Source organism: Phodopus roborovskii, unplaced genomic scaffold (genome assembly GCF_943737965.1).
Source record: "Phodopus roborovskii unplaced genomic scaffold, PHOROB, whole genome shotgun sequence".
Lineage (NCBI taxonomy): Eukaryota > Metazoa > Chordata > Mammalia > Rodentia > Cricetidae > Phodopus > Phodopus roborovskii.
Genome location: NW_026126616.1, coordinates 2,779,947 through 2,797,852, shown reverse-complemented (window position 1 = coordinate 2,797,852; position 17,906 = coordinate 2,779,947). Strand labels below are relative to the sequence as shown.

The 17,906-nt window shown below is 47.2% G+C and overlaps 1 protein-coding gene across 2 annotated transcripts; it reads right to left on the bottom strand.

Moving 5' to 3' along the window:
• Nucleotides 1-245: 245 nt before the first annotated feature.
• On the bottom strand, nt 246-16,171 carry Nfyb (nuclear transcription factor Y subunit beta). 2 transcript variants are annotated; one of them, XM_051206208.1, is made up of 8 exons: nt 16,017-16,171; nt 13,852-13,939; nt 7,896-7,989; nt 6,144-6,274; nt 3,611-3,808; nt 2,663-2,744; nt 2,035-2,114; nt 246-1,720 (listed from the first exon to the last, which is right to left on the bottom strand). In XM_051206208.1, exons 2-8 carry the CDS (start codon nt 13,855-13,857, stop codon nt 1,688-1,690), a joined length of 624 nt encoding a protein of 207 aa, XP_051062165.1. In that variant the 5' UTR covers nt 13,858-13,939; nt 16,017-16,171; the 3' UTR covers nt 246-1,687. The 2 variants fall into 2 exon arrangements, with proteins under 2 accessions (XP_051062165.1, XP_051062166.1); XM_051206209.1 differs by lacking the exon at nt 13,852-13,939 and having other exon boundaries at nt 16,017-16,170.
• Between the last annotated feature and the right edge of the window lie 1,735 nt (nt 16,172-17,906).

Here is a 17,906-nt window from a genome sequence, read left to right as displayed (position 1 = left end):
TGAGCCCACACCCCAGGAGTAAGACCTTCCCACTTTGTGTATCTGGCAACCCAGCAGTTCTACTCGTAGGAATTCATTTGAAGAAAAGTTACGATGTACACGAGATTCAGTGAAGGGCTATTTATAACTACGAAGAGATGAAAAGAAGTCAATTTCCAGCAGGCGATTAAATAAGTTAATCCTGATTCAGTCACACAACAGAATAAAAACCCAGTACGAATGATGCAGAAGGCCATGCACAACCCGGAAAGATGTTCACAATATATTGTTAAGTGAGAAAGCTGGTTACAAAACAGTGTGCACAACATGAGCCCGTTTTTATAAAAATATACATATTTAGCAAAGTAAAAGGACAAATGAATTATCAAAATATTAACAACGGTTAGTTCAACACAGTAGGGTGACTGGTGATTTTGCTTAGCCATCCTCTCCCTTTCTTTCCTACCTGCATTTTCTACAATAAAGATTATTATTGAAAAGGGGGGTAGGGCAGGAGGGAATTACTTCACCTCTCAATAGGCAGCTATGCTCCCCAAGACTCCCCCAAGCTGAGCGGCCATTACCGTTCAGCTTGTACTTAGGAAACTGCTCTCCTTTGTCCACTGGAATCCCACAAATTTCCTTCTGGACAAACTGTACTATAAGCCATTTTTGGATAAAGCTAAAACTACCACCACCACATACACAAAAAATTTAACGTAATTATTACTAAAAAAAAAATAGATGGGAAAATAGAAATCTTTAGTTTAAAAAAGGAACCCAAACACACACTACTATACTGTACAAAGCTACACTGTCTAATGTAGTTTATTGCAGACAGCAAAGCAAGGTTCCCGTGTCCCGCCATCCCCAGCGCACCCTGCTCCCCTCTTGATCACTAGTGGATGTACAACGTCCGCAGATTTACACCCTCTGACATTATCAGTGGACTAAACAATCCCTCTCATTGAAGGGGATACTATAATACTTTAAGGAAGGGACCTCTTCAGGGATGCTAGGACTACACCAGGGGAAATGAATCCTAACACACATAATAACAACTAAAGCTACCTGAATAGGTATGGACAGTGACAGGCACCAAGCTTCTAGGCCGGACAATACTTGCTTCTACATCCAACTTAATTATGCAATTACATTTTTAAAAAAAATGACACTGCTTAAGCTATGACTGTTTCACCAAAAAAATTAATTTCAATAAATATAATAAATGCTAAAAATCTAGCTAGGTTATCATGCAAGATAGAATATAGCTAAGACATTTATAATAAAGGCAACTTTCATTCAAAATGAACTCTACCCTTACATTTTATTAAAAGGGCAAACATGAATTAACCCAGCTGCTTACTTGAATTACAAAATAACATGATTCAATATGAAAATAAGAAACTGTCTACAAATCTCTGACAGTAATAAATTGCAATATACAATGCATACAGGTGTCATACAGAGCAACAAACTCTCGTACAAAACAAAAATATTTTAATACCTTTAAAATCCAATTTTTTCTTTAAAATCATTCATGAAAAAGATTCTCAAGTCAGAATTAACACCTCAATTAGTCAAGCATCAGGAAGCTACATTACAGCTACTTATTTTACAAAGAGGCGTCCTCGCCCGCACTTCCTCCCAATGCCTGTCCCAGACTTGGTCGGACTCTCTCCACAGCTAGTTCCATCATTTCTTCAGATCACGAAAACTGAATTTGCTGGACACCAGAAATCTAGGATTGGAAAACGTAAATTAAGATCTTTAGAAGTATAAAGTAACATGTCTATTTCAGACACCAACCGAACAGGCCGCAGGAGGGGGCTGCTCCCACACCAGACAGCTGCCTCCGAGCTGTGTCAGTTAATCTATGCAGATGCAGGCACCTGGGAAATGTTTTAGTTGTTAAGGGATTCTGATAGTAATACATATTTGGAGAAAATAATTTTATTATATCCTTAATAAGAAGCTGGAATTTTGGGTGTTTTTAAAATATCAATGAATAGAATCTGTTTTGAAGCTGACATGCAGAGACGGCATCATACATACCTGTTGGTAGGACGTCGTGTAAACCATAACGTTTTGTTGTTGACCATCTGCAGTTATTAACCCAGCTGGTAACTGGTTAGCTATAGGAAGAGGAGAAGAAAAGTCAAAAGGGAAATAATCTTACTTTCTTGGCCTCAAACTTAGTTTTCCCATATTAATGCTCCATTACAGTTCTCCCACAGAGAAGGGATATAATCTATGTAAAATCATAACTTCCTATATTCTTTTTTAAAGTCCCCTAGAGATAAAAGTCACTACTTTTAGTATTGACTTCTAATTCACTACCCCGCGTCTCTATACTAACTTAGCAACAGGGTTCATTGTGCCCAGTCCTAGCCTCAAATAGGGTGTGGCCGGAGCAACACAGGACTGAGCAGCATGTGTCTTACAAGTGAAAAGTTTCTTGTGCTACATTCAAATCGTAGAATTTTATGTTACAAGTTAACGATTTTCAATATTCCTCTCAGAAATCTTCACTCAAAAGAAAGATCCTATGGAAATGACTTGTAATTATCACGGAAAGATCACAGTGTCTTGCATGGGTCACACGGACACAAGGTCATTTAGACAAAAGCCTCAGCACTGAGACCCAGCAGCCCACCCCCCAGCAACAGCTCACAGTGCTTACTGAATGCTTCTTCTGTGAGCTCCTCACTCAGCCCGTCCGTGGCTGAGACCGCTCCACCAATGCCCTTCTCTCCTTTCATGGCCTAGGAATAAATAAAGCCAAAGCAAGCGTTCACATCCAACTGTTTCCAAATGAGAACCAACGCGATGTCCAAAACTGGAAGCTGCCGTGAGCAACCTTTCTAACAGTATTCCATTAACCCTCCAGGGCATGTTTGTGTGTGCCATCATCCGTGCACAGCCAGCTGGGAAATACTGGGAAGCTCCAAGCTTACGTTGAAAATTCCCAGATACAAATTAGTTTGAACCACAGACCTCCAAAGGTGTCATGTTCCCCCCACCCCACCCCCACCCCACCCCGGGTGTGTGGTACCCTTCAGTACCACACAAAGTACTGTGGGAAATATTTGGAGGGACTTGAACACTAAACCCTTTTCGGAGCAAGCAGGAGAACCTGAGTTCAGAGTCTTAACAACCCACTTGAAAGCTGGGTGTGATACCCATCTGTAACCAGTGCTGGGCAGGCAGACATAAGCATTTCTGGGGCTTTACTGGACAACCGGCCTAGCCAGTTAGTGGGCTTCTGGCTCAATAAGACCCTGACTCAAACACTAAGGTGCGCACATACAGGAGGATGGCCACACCATCCTCTGGTCCCCTCAGAAGTTCCACCCTGACTGATGGCTCCTAAGTTAACATGGCAGCACGGCCACCATTTACCGAGTCTTCCCCATAATTCTATAACGAAGTGCTGTAAGTCTCTTTACAGATGGGGACCCCGCCCCAGCACAAACCCAGACCCCTTTTAACCACTACTCACCTGCTCAAGACACAAGTAAAGAATCGGTATTTAAAATACCCGTAACACCTCAAATGCCACTGGGAATACTTCATCATTGGCTTCAAGGCATTTTAAGTGACGTATTCTACACGCCAAGCTGACACTCACCTCTCTGAACTTCTGAAGGTACAATTTCAGAGGTTCCACGTAGCTGTCGAAGCCCAGCGTGGACATGGCGAAGAGGATGTCCTCTCCGTTGATGGTCTTCCGCTTCTCCTGGTGACACCGTTCGCTCGCCTCAGACGTGATGAAACTTATGAACTCACTCACACACTCCTGAACACACTCTTTGGCATCTTTTGCAATCTGAAGGAGGAGGAGGAGAAAGCCACAGGTCAGTTTTTAGGAAATGTACCATTACCTTCTGACCCCTGCGAACACACAATGCACACTGTGCTGAAGACAGCTTTCGACACCTCACCTATTCCAGGCTCTGTAGCCAAGGGGGACCAGAACCTTTGCTCTTCCTGCTCCACCTCTCAAGTGCTGGACTATAGCTGACTGGCAGGCCCCACACCCCATCTTAAAAACCTGGGCTACCAACTGAGTCACAGTCCTGGTGCTGATGACAGCTAACCCTCAGCCCCTTGGACATCAATGTATGTAGGTAACAGGCAACTCAGAACAAACAGAACACACACGAAAGTGAGAGGGGCTTCTGCGACTATTCACAGCAAACAGAAACAAGATGGTCCAGAGCCACCACTGTAGCTACCTACCATCCCATAGGGATGAAAAGCAAGTGCCCGGGACCGTCAGCCCAAGTACGCCTGCTCAGAGCACACGACCTCTCAGCATTTTCATGATGAAGAGTCCTAGCCGCTCTTCCAGAGGACATGGGTTCAATTCCCAGCACCCACATAGTGGCTCACAACTGTCTGTAACTCCAGTTCCAGGGATCGGACTCGCTTTTCTGGCCACCTCAGGCACAAGGTGTACATATATTCAGACAAAACACTGATACACACAAAATAAATAAAATGCTAAAAAAAGTTCAGAAAAAAACTGAATTCACAGAAGACTTAGAAAGGTATAAGATACTGATTATTTTTTCTTTCTTTTTTTATAACTATTTAGACTAGAAAACGTCAAGGTTGGATCCTGAGTATTGCCTGAAACAGCATACACCCTCTACACCATTATGAAGAATTCTTCAAGTTGTGGGACTGCTGGGCATGGTTAGTGAATGCTTTTAGTCCTCGAGAGGCAGAAGCAGGCAGAGGCCAGCCTGAGCTATACAAGTTCCGCCCAGTCAAAGTTACTCAGTAAGATCTTGTCTCAATACATACATACAAACATACACAAACAGGTAAATGAAGGTCTGGGGTCTAATAATGAAAACAAAACAGATCAGTCAAGCAATTCGAGAGCCATTTATACAACAGCAGCTACACTCAAATTCCTTCCTGAAAAATTACTATTATTGGGTCCCGGCAAGATGGCGGCACACTAAGTAAAGGGGCTCAGTGTCAAACCTGACCACCTAAGTTTGGTCCCCAGGGCCCAAATGATGGAAGGAAAGAACTGAACACCCTAAGTTGTCCCCACCCTTTGCACACGTTCTGTGGTATATGGTATATATGCAGTCATACACATACATACGTGTACATACACGTGAGCACTCCTCTCAAAAGAAACATAAATACTGTCATTTACTTCCATATCCATTTTACCTGGTAAACAAAGTAAATGAGAGCTGCACAGTGCACTGGACGAAAACAACGGGAGGGAAGCCAAGAGCACGTGTTCTTTCTTTCCATTCGAAGCCATGTTATTAGTTTACTAGCACACACACATCATGTAATCATTTAATAGGGGGTATTTCACTGTCTTCCTCACACCAGGCCTCTGAAATCTGGTGCTTCAGTCATAGCACAACTCCTTTTAGAGCGGCCACTCTTCAGCTGCTTGGTGGCCCAGATGGCTGGGGTTTGGTAAGAGAGGGGGCAGGCAGGAGCTACTTAAAAGCAAGTCTGAGAATGATTCCTCTGCCCTAAAACATATGGAGGAATATCTCAGACCAGGAAATTTATTTGAAAACTCTGCTTTCAAAGGTTTTTTGAAAATAATGGAAAGGTTACCATATATGTATATATTATATACAAAGCAGGAAATTCACCTCAGATCAAGTGATAAGCTGAGCCATGAGGCTTGTGTTTTAGGACGCAAGGTCTCATGCAGCCAAGACTGGTGTGGGACTTGCTATGTAGCCCTTGGCAATCCTCCTGCCTCAGCTCCCCAAATGCTAGAATTAAAAACAAGTGCCACCATACTGGCTGAAGAATGTTCTCTACAGGGAGTTGTTCTGAGAAGACAAGCTACTATGTGTCAGCTGAGGTGCAGCCGGCCTCCATTTGTATAAAAATGAAAATGGCTGTTTTGAAAATCTTATCCTTCCTGTGGGTCCAGTGTCGCCTAATGTTGCTGCATTCCAGATGTGCGGAGCGGGGCGTATGGGAGTGGGGTGGACAGAACACTGCTTGGTAGCCAAGCAGTCAGACAAATATTTGATGTGCTGAAGGGCTGGGGACCCAAATCAATAGCTAGCTACTGATTGAACTGTAGCCATGTGTCTGTCTTACAGTTTCCATTCCCTCTCCCTCCCGCTGCAAAGAGAAGCAGACAGTGTCCTCTACGTTACCTTTCCTGTTTGAGGGATGGCATTTTTCATTATCCTAGCCACATTTGCAATGGGCAGGTAAATGTCTTGCTCTCTGAAACTCTCTTTTGAGCCATTTGTGTCTTCATGATCATTCATGCTGTCCTCAGTATCTAAAGAGAGTTTTTAGAATTAGGTTTGGGGCTACAGGGATGGCTCAGCGGTTAAGAGCACTGACTGCTCTTGCAGAGGACCCGGGTTCGGTTCCCAGCACCCACATCAGGCAGCTCACAACCGCCTGTAACTCCAGTTCCAAGGGATCCGATGCCCTCTGCCGCCACAGGCACCTGCACACACGGTGCACGTAAGCTCACCCAGGCACACACACATAAGTAAAAGTAATAAATAGTTTAGCAACTTTTCTTAACTTTTACTTCAAAGTTACCTGTGATGGTCTAAAGCAGAGCCACCTGATGCTCCTAAGATCACGATAGCAGTTTCTCCACATTTCCTCAGGGTTAGAACTGACCCGTGCACCTCAAACCCAGTGCCCAGCACTCTTTCGTCTCCGCTGGCATGGAAAACCCTACCGCCCACTCTTCCCAAGCCCTCACAAAGACCCAAAGTGCTCTCCCCTTTCATGCACTACTCTGGCTAGTTCCCCCTGCTGCTGCTCTCAACAATTTTATAATGCTTTTCACTTCTCTGTTCCCTTATCAAGATCATTTCCTGAACCCAGGAATCATCTCTGTGTGCCCAGGATGTGGCTCTACTGAGCTGATGCTCAGCACTGGGGTTTGTAACTCGGCGCAGAGTGCCTGACTGGCTTCCAGGAGATCTTGGGCTCAAACCCTAGCAGCAGCAGAGCCAACACTCATTCACTGCCTAACTTAGCTATAAAACTCTGCAACCTATGCTCCTTAAATATTACTGGGCTAAGTTTATGTTTAGCCACAGCCAAGAGTATATAAGCTTGTATATGTAAAGTTTATAAAGTATAAAACTCCTAGCTAGCATTTACATAAATTTGTTCATATAAACTTTACATTAAATTCTAGAGACTTGAAAAATTAGACTTGAATATTACTGATCCAACTGGGTAATAATATAGTATATATGAATGGTAATCCCTTCATAGATAGCTCCTAAAAATACATGTCAATGTTTAATTTTACAGATTAAAATGTCACAAAAGCAAATGATTTCTAGTAGTTTAACATAAGAATTCCTCTTACTACTATTTAGAGGGAGTCAGTGATAAGTTTTGAAAATTTTAGAGCACCCTTTGGTAGAGAGCTCTTTCTGGGCCTCGCCACTCTTCCACAGAGCATTTCTAATAAAGATGGTGCGTGCGTGTGTGCGTACGCGCGCGCATGTGTGTGTGTGTTGGATCAAGGGCCTCAGGGACAGGACCAGAGGACAGAGCACTGGGCTCTACCCGGCTGATGTCCATCTCTTCCCTACTTCTCTTTGTTTGAGACAGGATTTCTCTACATAGACCAGGCTAGCCTCAAACTCAGACATCTGCCTGCCTCTGCTTCATGAGTGCTGGGGTTAAAGCTGTGCACCACCATACTTGACCTTAACTTTTTGAGTCAGGGGCTCATAAATTTGACTAGGCTGGTCCTGAACTTGCAGCCCCCCTGCCTAGCCTCCCCAATAGGTGGAACTATAGGTTGTTGCCCTAGACCAGGCTCTCAATAGATCTCCAGGGAACCAAGGCATGCAAGCGTTCACTCTGCTGTAAAGATGCTGGTGACCCAGCGTACATCTGGTTCTAGCTATGCATCTTACCATCATGAGGCTGGATAACATAATGACTTCCTCCGATGTAGTCCGCGGAAATCCCTAATTGAGATGCGTCTGTTGTGGAACTGTCGCCATCCATCTTTGGAGACAGAAAACAAGGCTCAGCACAAGGCTTGTTGGGTGGACCAATCCTATCTTTCAGTTTACCTTACTGAAAGAAAATATATTTCTTGACTAGGAAATTTTTCAATAATTTGGTAACTAATCAACATCCATCTTCCGTATGTCTTAAGTGTAAAATCAATACAGGAACAAAACAACAAAATCAATCTAAACTGCATACCTCTTGCTTTTCAACTACATAACCCTCAAATACAGTGCAGTCAACCTGCACTTATCATGCACTTCTTCCTTGGAACACCAAATCAATAGAGCGCAGCAGTCCCATGGGAAGCCCGCCAGCCCCGTCCCCCCAGCTGTCCCGCCAGGCCTAGGGACCGGCCACCCTTGTGTCCCTGCTGCACACCTTCCTTTGCTGCCTCTATGCCATCTCAAAGTACAGCCACTTGTTTTCCAGCAGGGTTGGCACACAGCCAGGCTGAACATGCGGTTCTCCGCCCTGACCTCCTAGAAGCTGGCATTACAGGCACATGCCACCGTGCCAAGCTTCACAGAAGGTTCTGAATGAGCCCATCAACAAGTATTTTCTCTTCCCCTTGCTCCTGAATATAGACATAGGAAAAGCACAACTACAGACCAGAACGAGCCTTACAGTGACTACGTGTGTCTGTGGAGGCCTGAGGCCAACCTCGGCTGTCGTTCGTCAGGGGCCAGACACCTTGTTTTATGGGCGTCCTTCACTGGCCTGGAACTAGCCAGCTGGGTTTGGGTGTCTGGCCAGTGAACCCCAGGGGTCTGCTTGCTTCCAACACAGACACAGACAGACAAGACACTGAACCCCAGGGGTCTGCCTGTTTCCAATGCACGCATGCCTGGCCTTTTCATATTGTTCTGGAGACTGAACATAGGTCCTCATGAAGTAAATACTGAATCAACTATGCTACTTCCTCAGCTCCAACGTTTTTTCAGTCTGTTTAGGGCTATGAGGAACAAGATCTAGAAGAGAAAAACCTGGTGGGAAAGTAAACTATTAGGCCTGAACAGATTCCATTTCATTTCTTTTTATTTTATGTGCATTTGCCTACATGTATGTCTGTGTGAAGGTGCCAGATGCTCTAGAACTGGAGTTACAGACAGTAGTGAGCTGCCATGTGGGTGCTGGGAAGTGAACCTGGTCCTCTGGAAGAGCAGTCAGTGCTCTTGACCTCTGAGCCCTCTCTCAAGCCCATTTTGTTTCACCACCAGCAGATTCAGAAGGTGTAAATACTGTTTGTAAATACTAAACACAGAAGGACTGGCCTGAGTGTATGGAGAATTAAGGTTGCATTATCTACACGACAAGTACAGCAGCGTGGAGTCTACTGGCATACAAGCTAAGGCCTAGAAGTTAGCCCAACCGCAGCACTTACTCCTCACAGAGAACATTCTCCGTCTCTATGGGATTTCTGTAAACTAATGCGCCAGGCTAGCTTCCAAGTTTGCAACATGGCATATCTTCCATGCATCTGTTGGCTTTAATGTCTAATTCAGTTGTAGACAGAGATACATTTCTGTAATTTACACTTAGGGAGCCTCTGTCTATGGAGATGTAGGGGTTCTATTCATCCACTGACTTCCCACTCATTCCTATATATATGGAACAATACTCCTCTCCCCATCTTAAATTAACACACCCATCACCCCAATAGAAAATGCTACTTCTTAGACCATAAATGCCTTTCAAGACTAGGATGTTGGACCTACTAGCCATAGAGCGATAGTCTACTAGAACAGCCGAGGGTTCACAATTTTAAAGGAAAAACTCCAAAAGATTTGATTCAGAACCTAGAATTGGAAAGAAATCTGGACTGGTGAGGTCTGGTAACAGAAATTCTTGGCTAAGTGAATGTTCATAGGATACCAGTCTTAAAGTCCTGAGCAAGAGACTAGCTAGGTGGATCTGGAGATGAATTAACTAATAAATACAAGGATACCAGAGCTAAAGGCCCGACTGCTGTCATCTCGCCGGACACTAGAAGGGGTGGTTCTAGGTGGACAGCCCACACTAGTTCTCTAAAGAGGCAGATGGCACTACCTCCCAGCTGTCAGAATTAGCACGACAGAGCTGTCCAGACTTGGCATGCAATTCCCGCAGGCACTGGCTCCCTCGTCCTCTGCTCAAGGCCCCCATCGTCTACTAAGCTCTGCGTTTCTTTGTTCTGTGAGTTTTACCCTTGTGTCACTCCATACCCTCTGTTCGTCACCTCTGTCTTTCTGCCATTAAATCCCCACCCCAGGTTTTAATCCCAACATTCCCTTTCCTGCTGGAATTTCTTGATTTATCCTGTTCTAGAATCTAAAACATCTCATGTTCACTTGCCTGGAGCCACCAGTAGCAGCAGCACTCAGATAACCAGCCTAAGCTCCGGGTCTTACACTATGCTAGTTACCTAGCCATATGTAAAGAAACAGAGGGGAAAAATTTGTTAAATAGTTGAAAGGTTTGTTTTTCTATGACATTTTTATGAAAGAGGATGTAGAAAGTCAGCCAACAAACATTTGCCTGGGTGAGCATTCAGGGTTTACTGGCCCATGCTGTGTGGCCATATAACAGCAAATAACAGATAAGGGCTCTGTCCTCATCCTGCAGAGAAAACAAGTGTTATGTAACCCAGGGACAGGGTGACGGAGTAGAGAGCAGTCCAGGGGATCTTTAAGGCCACTGGCTCTGGAATTACCTAGTCTGAATTTCCTGCTACTTACTGACCACAAGCCCTTGAGTAAGGGATGAGCCAAGGACTTATGTTTCTGTGTGGGCCAGGAGGCATACCTGTAAATACTGAGCGCAGTATAATGGGAACACTCCGTGTTACATATTTAGCCTCAACTGTTATATATTTATATAAATAATGACAACCTATCAGCCAACTGCTACTGCTGTGAAGTGGTAAGAGAAAGAAAGAGGTTTGCTAGTGACCTTATTGCAAAAGGGTTTCGTTAGTCTGAGGGGGCCAAGAGCAGCTCCATGAGGAGATGGCATTAGCTGGCAGTAATGGTGCACACACCTTTAATCCCAGCACTCTGGAAACAGGCAGCAGAGTCCCTGAGTTTGAGAGCAGCCTGAGTTCCAGGACACCTGGGACAACACAGAGAAATGTCTCAAAAACAACAACAGCAACAAAAATGACAACAGAAGGAGTCAGCGTTTAAACTGGGGCTGAGCGGCAGGCGCACAAAGATGCTTCGGAAGGGAGGGAGGAGGGGAAGCACAGTATGGGAGGACCAGCTGAGCAGTGGTCCTGTGGACAAGAGAGTAGAGTATCATCCGGTACAGAAAATGGCTTGGAGCAAGCAAGACTCCAGTCAGAAGACGGAAGACGGAAGGGTCTGGAACACCGCTGTTATGGCAGGAAGTGGGGTAAGACGATCCCCAGCACGTGTTCCAGGACCGGAGCCCTGCACGTGGATCCACAGGACAGTGACTACACAGCACTTCAGAAGCTAAATGGACCTCTGCCTGCTGCAGAGAGCTCAAGGAAAGAACGATGCTGGGATGCCAACTGGGATGCAGGCTGTGGATGCAGAGGGCAGGAAGGATGGGAACAGGATAGGAAGGACAGGAACTGGAGGGTGAGGAAACAAGGGCTTAGCGGGCTATGACACCTTCTGGGTCTGGGAAGTGAGATTCAGCGAGCATCTCACTACAGTAGGGTCAATGACTATACTATGTAGCCGAACTGAGTACGTTGTTCTTTAAGGGTTATGTGATAATGCACTTCTAGTCTCATTTTAAGGTAGCAATATTTAAACCATAAATACCTGCTAATACAGCGAATGCACTGTAAAGGGTCTTCTTTAATATGTTTAGTTACCGAGCACTTCTAAATCCCCATGGGGAGTTCATGGCCCTATGCAGCAGCTTAAGAAACTCAGTGATAGGCCATCGAGACAGATGGCTTAGCCGGCACGCAGGCTCGCCTCCAAACCTAACTATTTGAGCTTGATCCCATGAACCCATAGGGAAGGGAGAGAGCCCAGTTCCACAGGTGAACCCTGACCTTCACAGCATGCCATTCACCCCTACACCCCCAACACACTCACATGCACGCACACACTAGATGTAATTTTAAAAACGTAGAGGCAGATGAGGGCGTGGACTTGCCTGAGGAGATGGAGTACTCGAGAGCCTCCGTGTTCCTTACAGAACACATTCCTGCTAGCCTTCCCTCCATGCTCAGTCCTGATTTCCCATGTACCCTTGATTCTCCATCTACCGGTTACACGGTGAGAGTAATGCTCACAAAGGGTTAAAAATGTGTGTCTTCTGGAGTTCGGGATGAGTGTGGTCTGGGTTGAGGACACAGCTCCCACGAACTGCACAAGTGTGTGTCAACAGGTCACTTTCTATCCCCTACGGGTTGCTGTAACGAGTCCCATGCAATGTCCTAGCAAAGGCGTGGGGTTTCTCAGGAGCACACAGGCCTCTGCCTCCTGTAATTACCATCTCTTCAAACACTCTGGTTCTTTCCAGGCACAGAGCTTTCGTCACACACCTAACCTCTGACCTGCTCTTTATCTTTTCTGCAGGGTAAGAAATAGTATCAGGGCTCCTCATCTCTACTCTATTTTCAGCCCAGCCTCCTTACGCTCCCTAAAACACGTGTCCTGTCATGACACACGGCAGCGCCCTCACGGCTGTGGACACCCTCACCTTTCCCTACTCCCCGTCAGCTCTCACTTTCACGACATAACATGGTCCTGACACACTTTTCATTCTCGTGCTTCTCAATGCCAACACCGAGAAGCTGCCTTTCTGGATGCCCTCCAGCCTTTGTGACAGACCATCACAGAACTCACGCCACTCGCCCCAGCCCCTCCTGAGACTCCAAAGCAGCAGTCTCCCTAACTGTTAGCTTCAGTCCAAGGTTACCGTCCGCTCTGTCTTCCTCTACTCTTCTAATGAACTCATTAAATATTACCTCCACTCTCACAAATACAAATTTATATTCACCATTCACCGCTCTACCTGCCACATAAGCAACCATCAATGAACAAGAGGGCACTGGAGTGCAATTCATCCCCCATCCCAGCGACTCCGGGAACACCACGCCCAGGGATCTAGGTTAACTGGTCAGCATCGCCTTTAGGTTTCCACCTGGATTGCCCCTCCTTTTCTATCCCACAGGGTCATCACCCAGCCCAGCTAAGCACACTACCTAGACTAACTCACCGAAACTTCTTCTACAAGGTCTCCTGCGTCAAATCCAAACATCCTCTTCAGAGCTTTACAGGATGGTTCCCTTCTTAACCTAAGAGAACTTTTAACACTAGAATATGCCTGGGGGACCACCAAATGCAGAGTGAAACAACCATGACTCAGAGGAACCGTACCCTGCCTGAGGTCACAGATACTGTAGCAGAGCCAGATCCAAATATGCAGCCCAGCCAGGTGGGAGCTCGTCCCAGCGCTACCCTGTGAAATCCCCATCTGGAACAAGTACCTGTCTCCATCTCCAAGCCTGTGACTCACTGGGGCTTCTGGGCTTTTACTCTGGGTAAGACCCTTTACCTGGCCAAATCCACTCATCTATCTGTTCAGCCCCATTCTGCCCAGGACACCCCTCCTGACTCTCCCAGGTCAGCCACATCCCTCTTCTTCAGCCCTTGCCATTCGGCATGTAACCCCTAGCTGAACAGACAGCCCACAGACAGGAGGGTGAGCTCCTGCTGAGTGGCAGTAGGAACCAGTGGACATGTGCCTCTGGCTGACCAGAGAGGCACAGCGGATGCACACAGGCACTGCCTGTCTAGGCTTGAAAGACTCACACTATACAGCCCTCCAATGTATCAGCCACCCCTTCACGTTAGCCGGGATTAGCCCCAATGGTGAAAACATGCTTACTGTCATGAAATACCGTCACAACTCTGTACCAGTGGTGGGCGCTCTCAAACACCTGTCAAACGGGGTTGGGTCCTTGCCCAATTTTAACCTAAAAGAGAAAGATCTCTTAGTAGAGTCAGAGACACAGGTCATCTTACCTCCTGTATTAATCAGTGGAGAGTCTACAGGGCAGAGCAGAAATGGCTTTCTAGCATAACCTTGAATTTGTTTTAATAGTAAACATTCATATTGCTCCAAATAAGGGACCAAGTTATATATTATGCAAGACACTGAAAACTCACATATAGAGACCACATAAAATATTAACACCAAGGCCAGAAATATATCACTTTCTACCTTCAGTGTTTGAAGATGGCTTCCTTAAATGTTTCAGAAATGCATACATTTTCTTTAAGTCAGAAGGGAGAGAAAAAAAATCATGTCAGGCTATAATGCTGGAAAAGACACACACTGCCTAGAGAGCATGCCAAACACACACACACAAACCTACAGAGCCCTCATTTACAGTTTTGGAGCACCATCACTGTGAACTAAAAATTTCAAGACAGCACATCAGCCTCACTGTAAGGCAAAAGTAACGGAAAATCAGAAGCAAGGGCAGCATCTGCAGGCAACCCTTCCTATTTGCTGTTTCCCTTTCCTTTCAAAGCAGACAATTAAAAGTGGGGGTGCAAAACAAAACTCCTTCCAGGGTTAATTTTAAAGGAAGAATACTGATTTCCACTGAAGCATGAAAGTAGTAAATAGAGGGAAAAACCATGGCCGTTGAGTTTTTAAAATAGCATTAAAGGGACCGGACAGCAAAGACTGCCTGACATTGTTAAAATCTTAAAAGTAATTTCTATCACCTTTCCATATTATGTCCCTTTTCTAGAGCCGAAACTGCTCTTGTTGTGTGTTTGAACACATACACAGAAGTTGAGTATGTATATGTACACTGCTTAGAACGGGTGTGGGGTGAGAACCCTTACCACACCAGTAACCCAAATAGTTGGGTAAGTATATATTTAGGTTTAGTCCATTAAGAATAAAATCACTTCATATGGAAAACATTTTCCTAAGGGCAGTTTATAATCTGTGTAATAGCTCAAGGGAATGCATACATCTGCTTAATGTTTGAAGAAATGCAAATTTGTATCCAAGAAAAGCAGATTCCCTTCCTCCAACCTCCCATTCTTTGGCATCGACAACCACTGTTTTTGCATCGATAGAATCCTTAAATTAAACTACAAGAGCTGTGCAGGAATTTTTAAAGAAATTCTGTAAACTCAATCCATAAAGATCCTATCTATTTATCGATGCCACCACCACCAACGAGTTGGGCCATCACTTTTTGGCTGCCGCTTAGTTACCTTAGTGAGAGCCGAAGCCACCCCAGTGATTTGTGGCACGATCCAAAAAACTCGGGTCTGCGAGGATGAGCGGGATGCCATTTTTTTTTTTTTTTTAAAGGTCGCCTGCTACCTAACCTTGCCTACACCACTCGGTCTTGTTGTGGCCCTTTGGGCATGAAAACGATCTGTGGGTGCTCGGTAATTCTTTGTTCTCGCAGACCCTCCCGCCCCCCCCCCCCCAGCACGGGTAAGACCGAAAGCACCAAGCAACCTGCAAGGCTCCCTTCCCACCTTCGGGGCAAGTCCGGGGCGCGCCAGCCGCCAGATGGCTGCACGCCGCGGGCGCGGAGCGGGCCGGGGCCGCCAGGCCGCTCGTTCCCCGCCGCCTCGGCTCGCAGGTGCCCCCGCCGCCCGCACCCAACGCCCGCCGCCGCCGCCGCCGCCGCCGCCGGGGTGCGGGAGACAAAGCGGCCGCTCCGGGGCGCCGCGCTCGCCCGCCGCCCGCCCGCCCATCGCCGGCTCCCCGAACAAAATGGAGCCGGCCGGGGCTGCCGCCGCGAGAGCCCCGCAGCCGCCCGGCCCGGCCCGGCCCGGCCCGGCTCGGCCGAGCTCGCGGCCCCGCGCACAAAGCGCCCGCCGCCCCGCGCCCCGGCCGGCCCGAAGCACGGCGGCCTCGCCCGCAGGCCTGGGCCGCCCGGAGGCTGCGGCCGGCGAGTGGCCCGGCCGCCGCGGCGTTGGCGGCGGGGCCGGCGCCGGGAGGAGACGGACATTTCATTCGAGCTAAAGTGGAGTCGGTTTAGGAGCGATCATTGGCCGAAGCGAGGCACAAACCTCCAATGCAGCCCTGGTTGGCTCCCGTCTCCAATCGGCTGTTTGGTTGGACAGAAAATGGCTGCGAAGGAACCAGTCCCAGCGCGGAGCTCCACTTCCAGGACTCGGCCTCCCCTCCCTCCGCCGCGGGCCGCTTCCCTCTGCGTGACTCCCTCCCTCCGCGACGCCCGCGCCCGAGGCCACGCCCCGGACACGCCCCCCCGGACGCGCCACGCCCCGGAGCCGCCGGGCTCGCGGAGCGGCTCGTCCCCGGAAAGGCGCGCGGGCGGGCGCGCGCGGGCGGGCGGTGGGAGCTCAGTCCCTCCCTGCTGCGGGGCTAGCGGGAGCCCGGCGCTGTCTCCCCACGCGGCCCCGGGGCCATGCCGAGCGGCCTTGCCCCGGCCTCCTTCTCCTTCCCGTGTCTCCTTCCCCTCGTGCCAGCGTCTCGGCCGCCTGAGTTCAGCCTTCCGGGATGCCTTGGGCACCTCGTGCTTTCCAGTGTCCCTCCAAGTGTCCTCAGGCACACGGTCACCGAACAGGTCGGCCGGTCCAGCAGACCACCACCCTGCACGCTGGTCTAAAGAAGCTGCTCTTTCTGGCCTGGCCTGCTCTACCAAGTTGGCTTAATAGCTTGTTGCCTGGTGTGCATTTTTCCCAACCAGATGACACTGGACTGCAAGAATTCATGGCCTCTGTGCAGCCAAGGCCTTCCCTGTGGGCTTCCCTGAGACCTGGATAGAATCTCCCTTGGCTGCAATGCTCCCTTTATGTCTTACAGCCAAACACCCTGCATGGCCGGACACAGTAGGATGCTTGCACCCGGAGCTTACTTTTGTGAACGATTCCTGGTATACTGACTTTCTAGCTTTACTTACTTTTAAATATGTGGAAAGTTGTTGTCCTAGGACTTAGAAGCATAAGTAAGCAAGATCACACAACAAGAGCATCTTTAAAAATAATAACAATAAATAAAGTCCTGCGGTGGGGCCTTATGCCTTTAATCTGAGTTCTGAGGAGACACATGCAGGAAGACTGGAAATTACAGGCCATCTTGGGCTCCCTAGTATGTTCACAGCCAGTCTGGAATTGTATCTCAAAAAAAAAAAAAAAAAAAAAAAACAGATGTGTGGGTACATATTACATACAAGTAAACTGGGTGGTGGTGGTGCACGCCTTTAATCCCAGCACTCAGGAGGCAGACCCAGGCAGATCTCTGTGAGTTCAAGGCCAGTCTGGTTTACAGAGCGAGTTCCAGTATAGCCAAGGCTACAATGAGAAACCCTGGCTCGAAAAAACAAACAGGCAAAATAAGTGTGTATATGCATAAAATATACAGAAAGATTGAGAAAGATGTTGTTTATTGAGCTCCTATGTCTAGAACATACAAATATTTCTTAGACAAATCAGGGAGCAATTCCTGAGGTGCTGAATGATCCGATGAACAACCTGACTTGAATTCCCTTCTCACCAGCCATGTAGTGAGATATTCACCTTGTCTGCACCTGTGGCATAGACCACGCTCGTTGGGGGTGGAGACTAGGCCACATGTGACCTAGGGGAACTAAGGCTGAGGAGGGGCTCAGAGAGCTCTCTCCTGCTCTCTGGAGAGCATCCAGAGGCATCCTTAGGACCAGGAACCTACTGGTGTTCATCTGTCTATGTTGTGAGTTATTTCTCCCTGAATAAACATCTATTTGGCCTATCTGTTTCTCCTGATCCTTATTAAACATCAATACAGCCAAATTTATTCCTCTGTTATTTCTTATAGTTTTGATTGTGAGCCTAGCCTTTAATAGCTGAGCTATATCTCTAGCCCTCTGTTACGTCTGTGTAACAGTAATAATACTACTAGTGTTGACCTTAAACACAAGATCCCCTGCTCCTGCCCCTGAGTAACTGAGACTACAAGCA

Excerpts from the sequence above, each read along its gene's own strand:
- Nfyb (XM_051206208.1), bottom strand. Across the intron at positions 3,809-6,143 it reads CCATCCCTCAAACAGGAAAG|ATTGCAAAAGATGCCAAAGA; the intron begins GTAACGTAGAGG and ends CTCCTCCTTCAG. Across the intron at positions 2,115-2,662 it reads GCTCACAGAAGAAGCATTCA|CTAACCAGTTACCAGCTGGG; the intron begins GTAAGCACTGTG and ends CTCTTCCTATAG.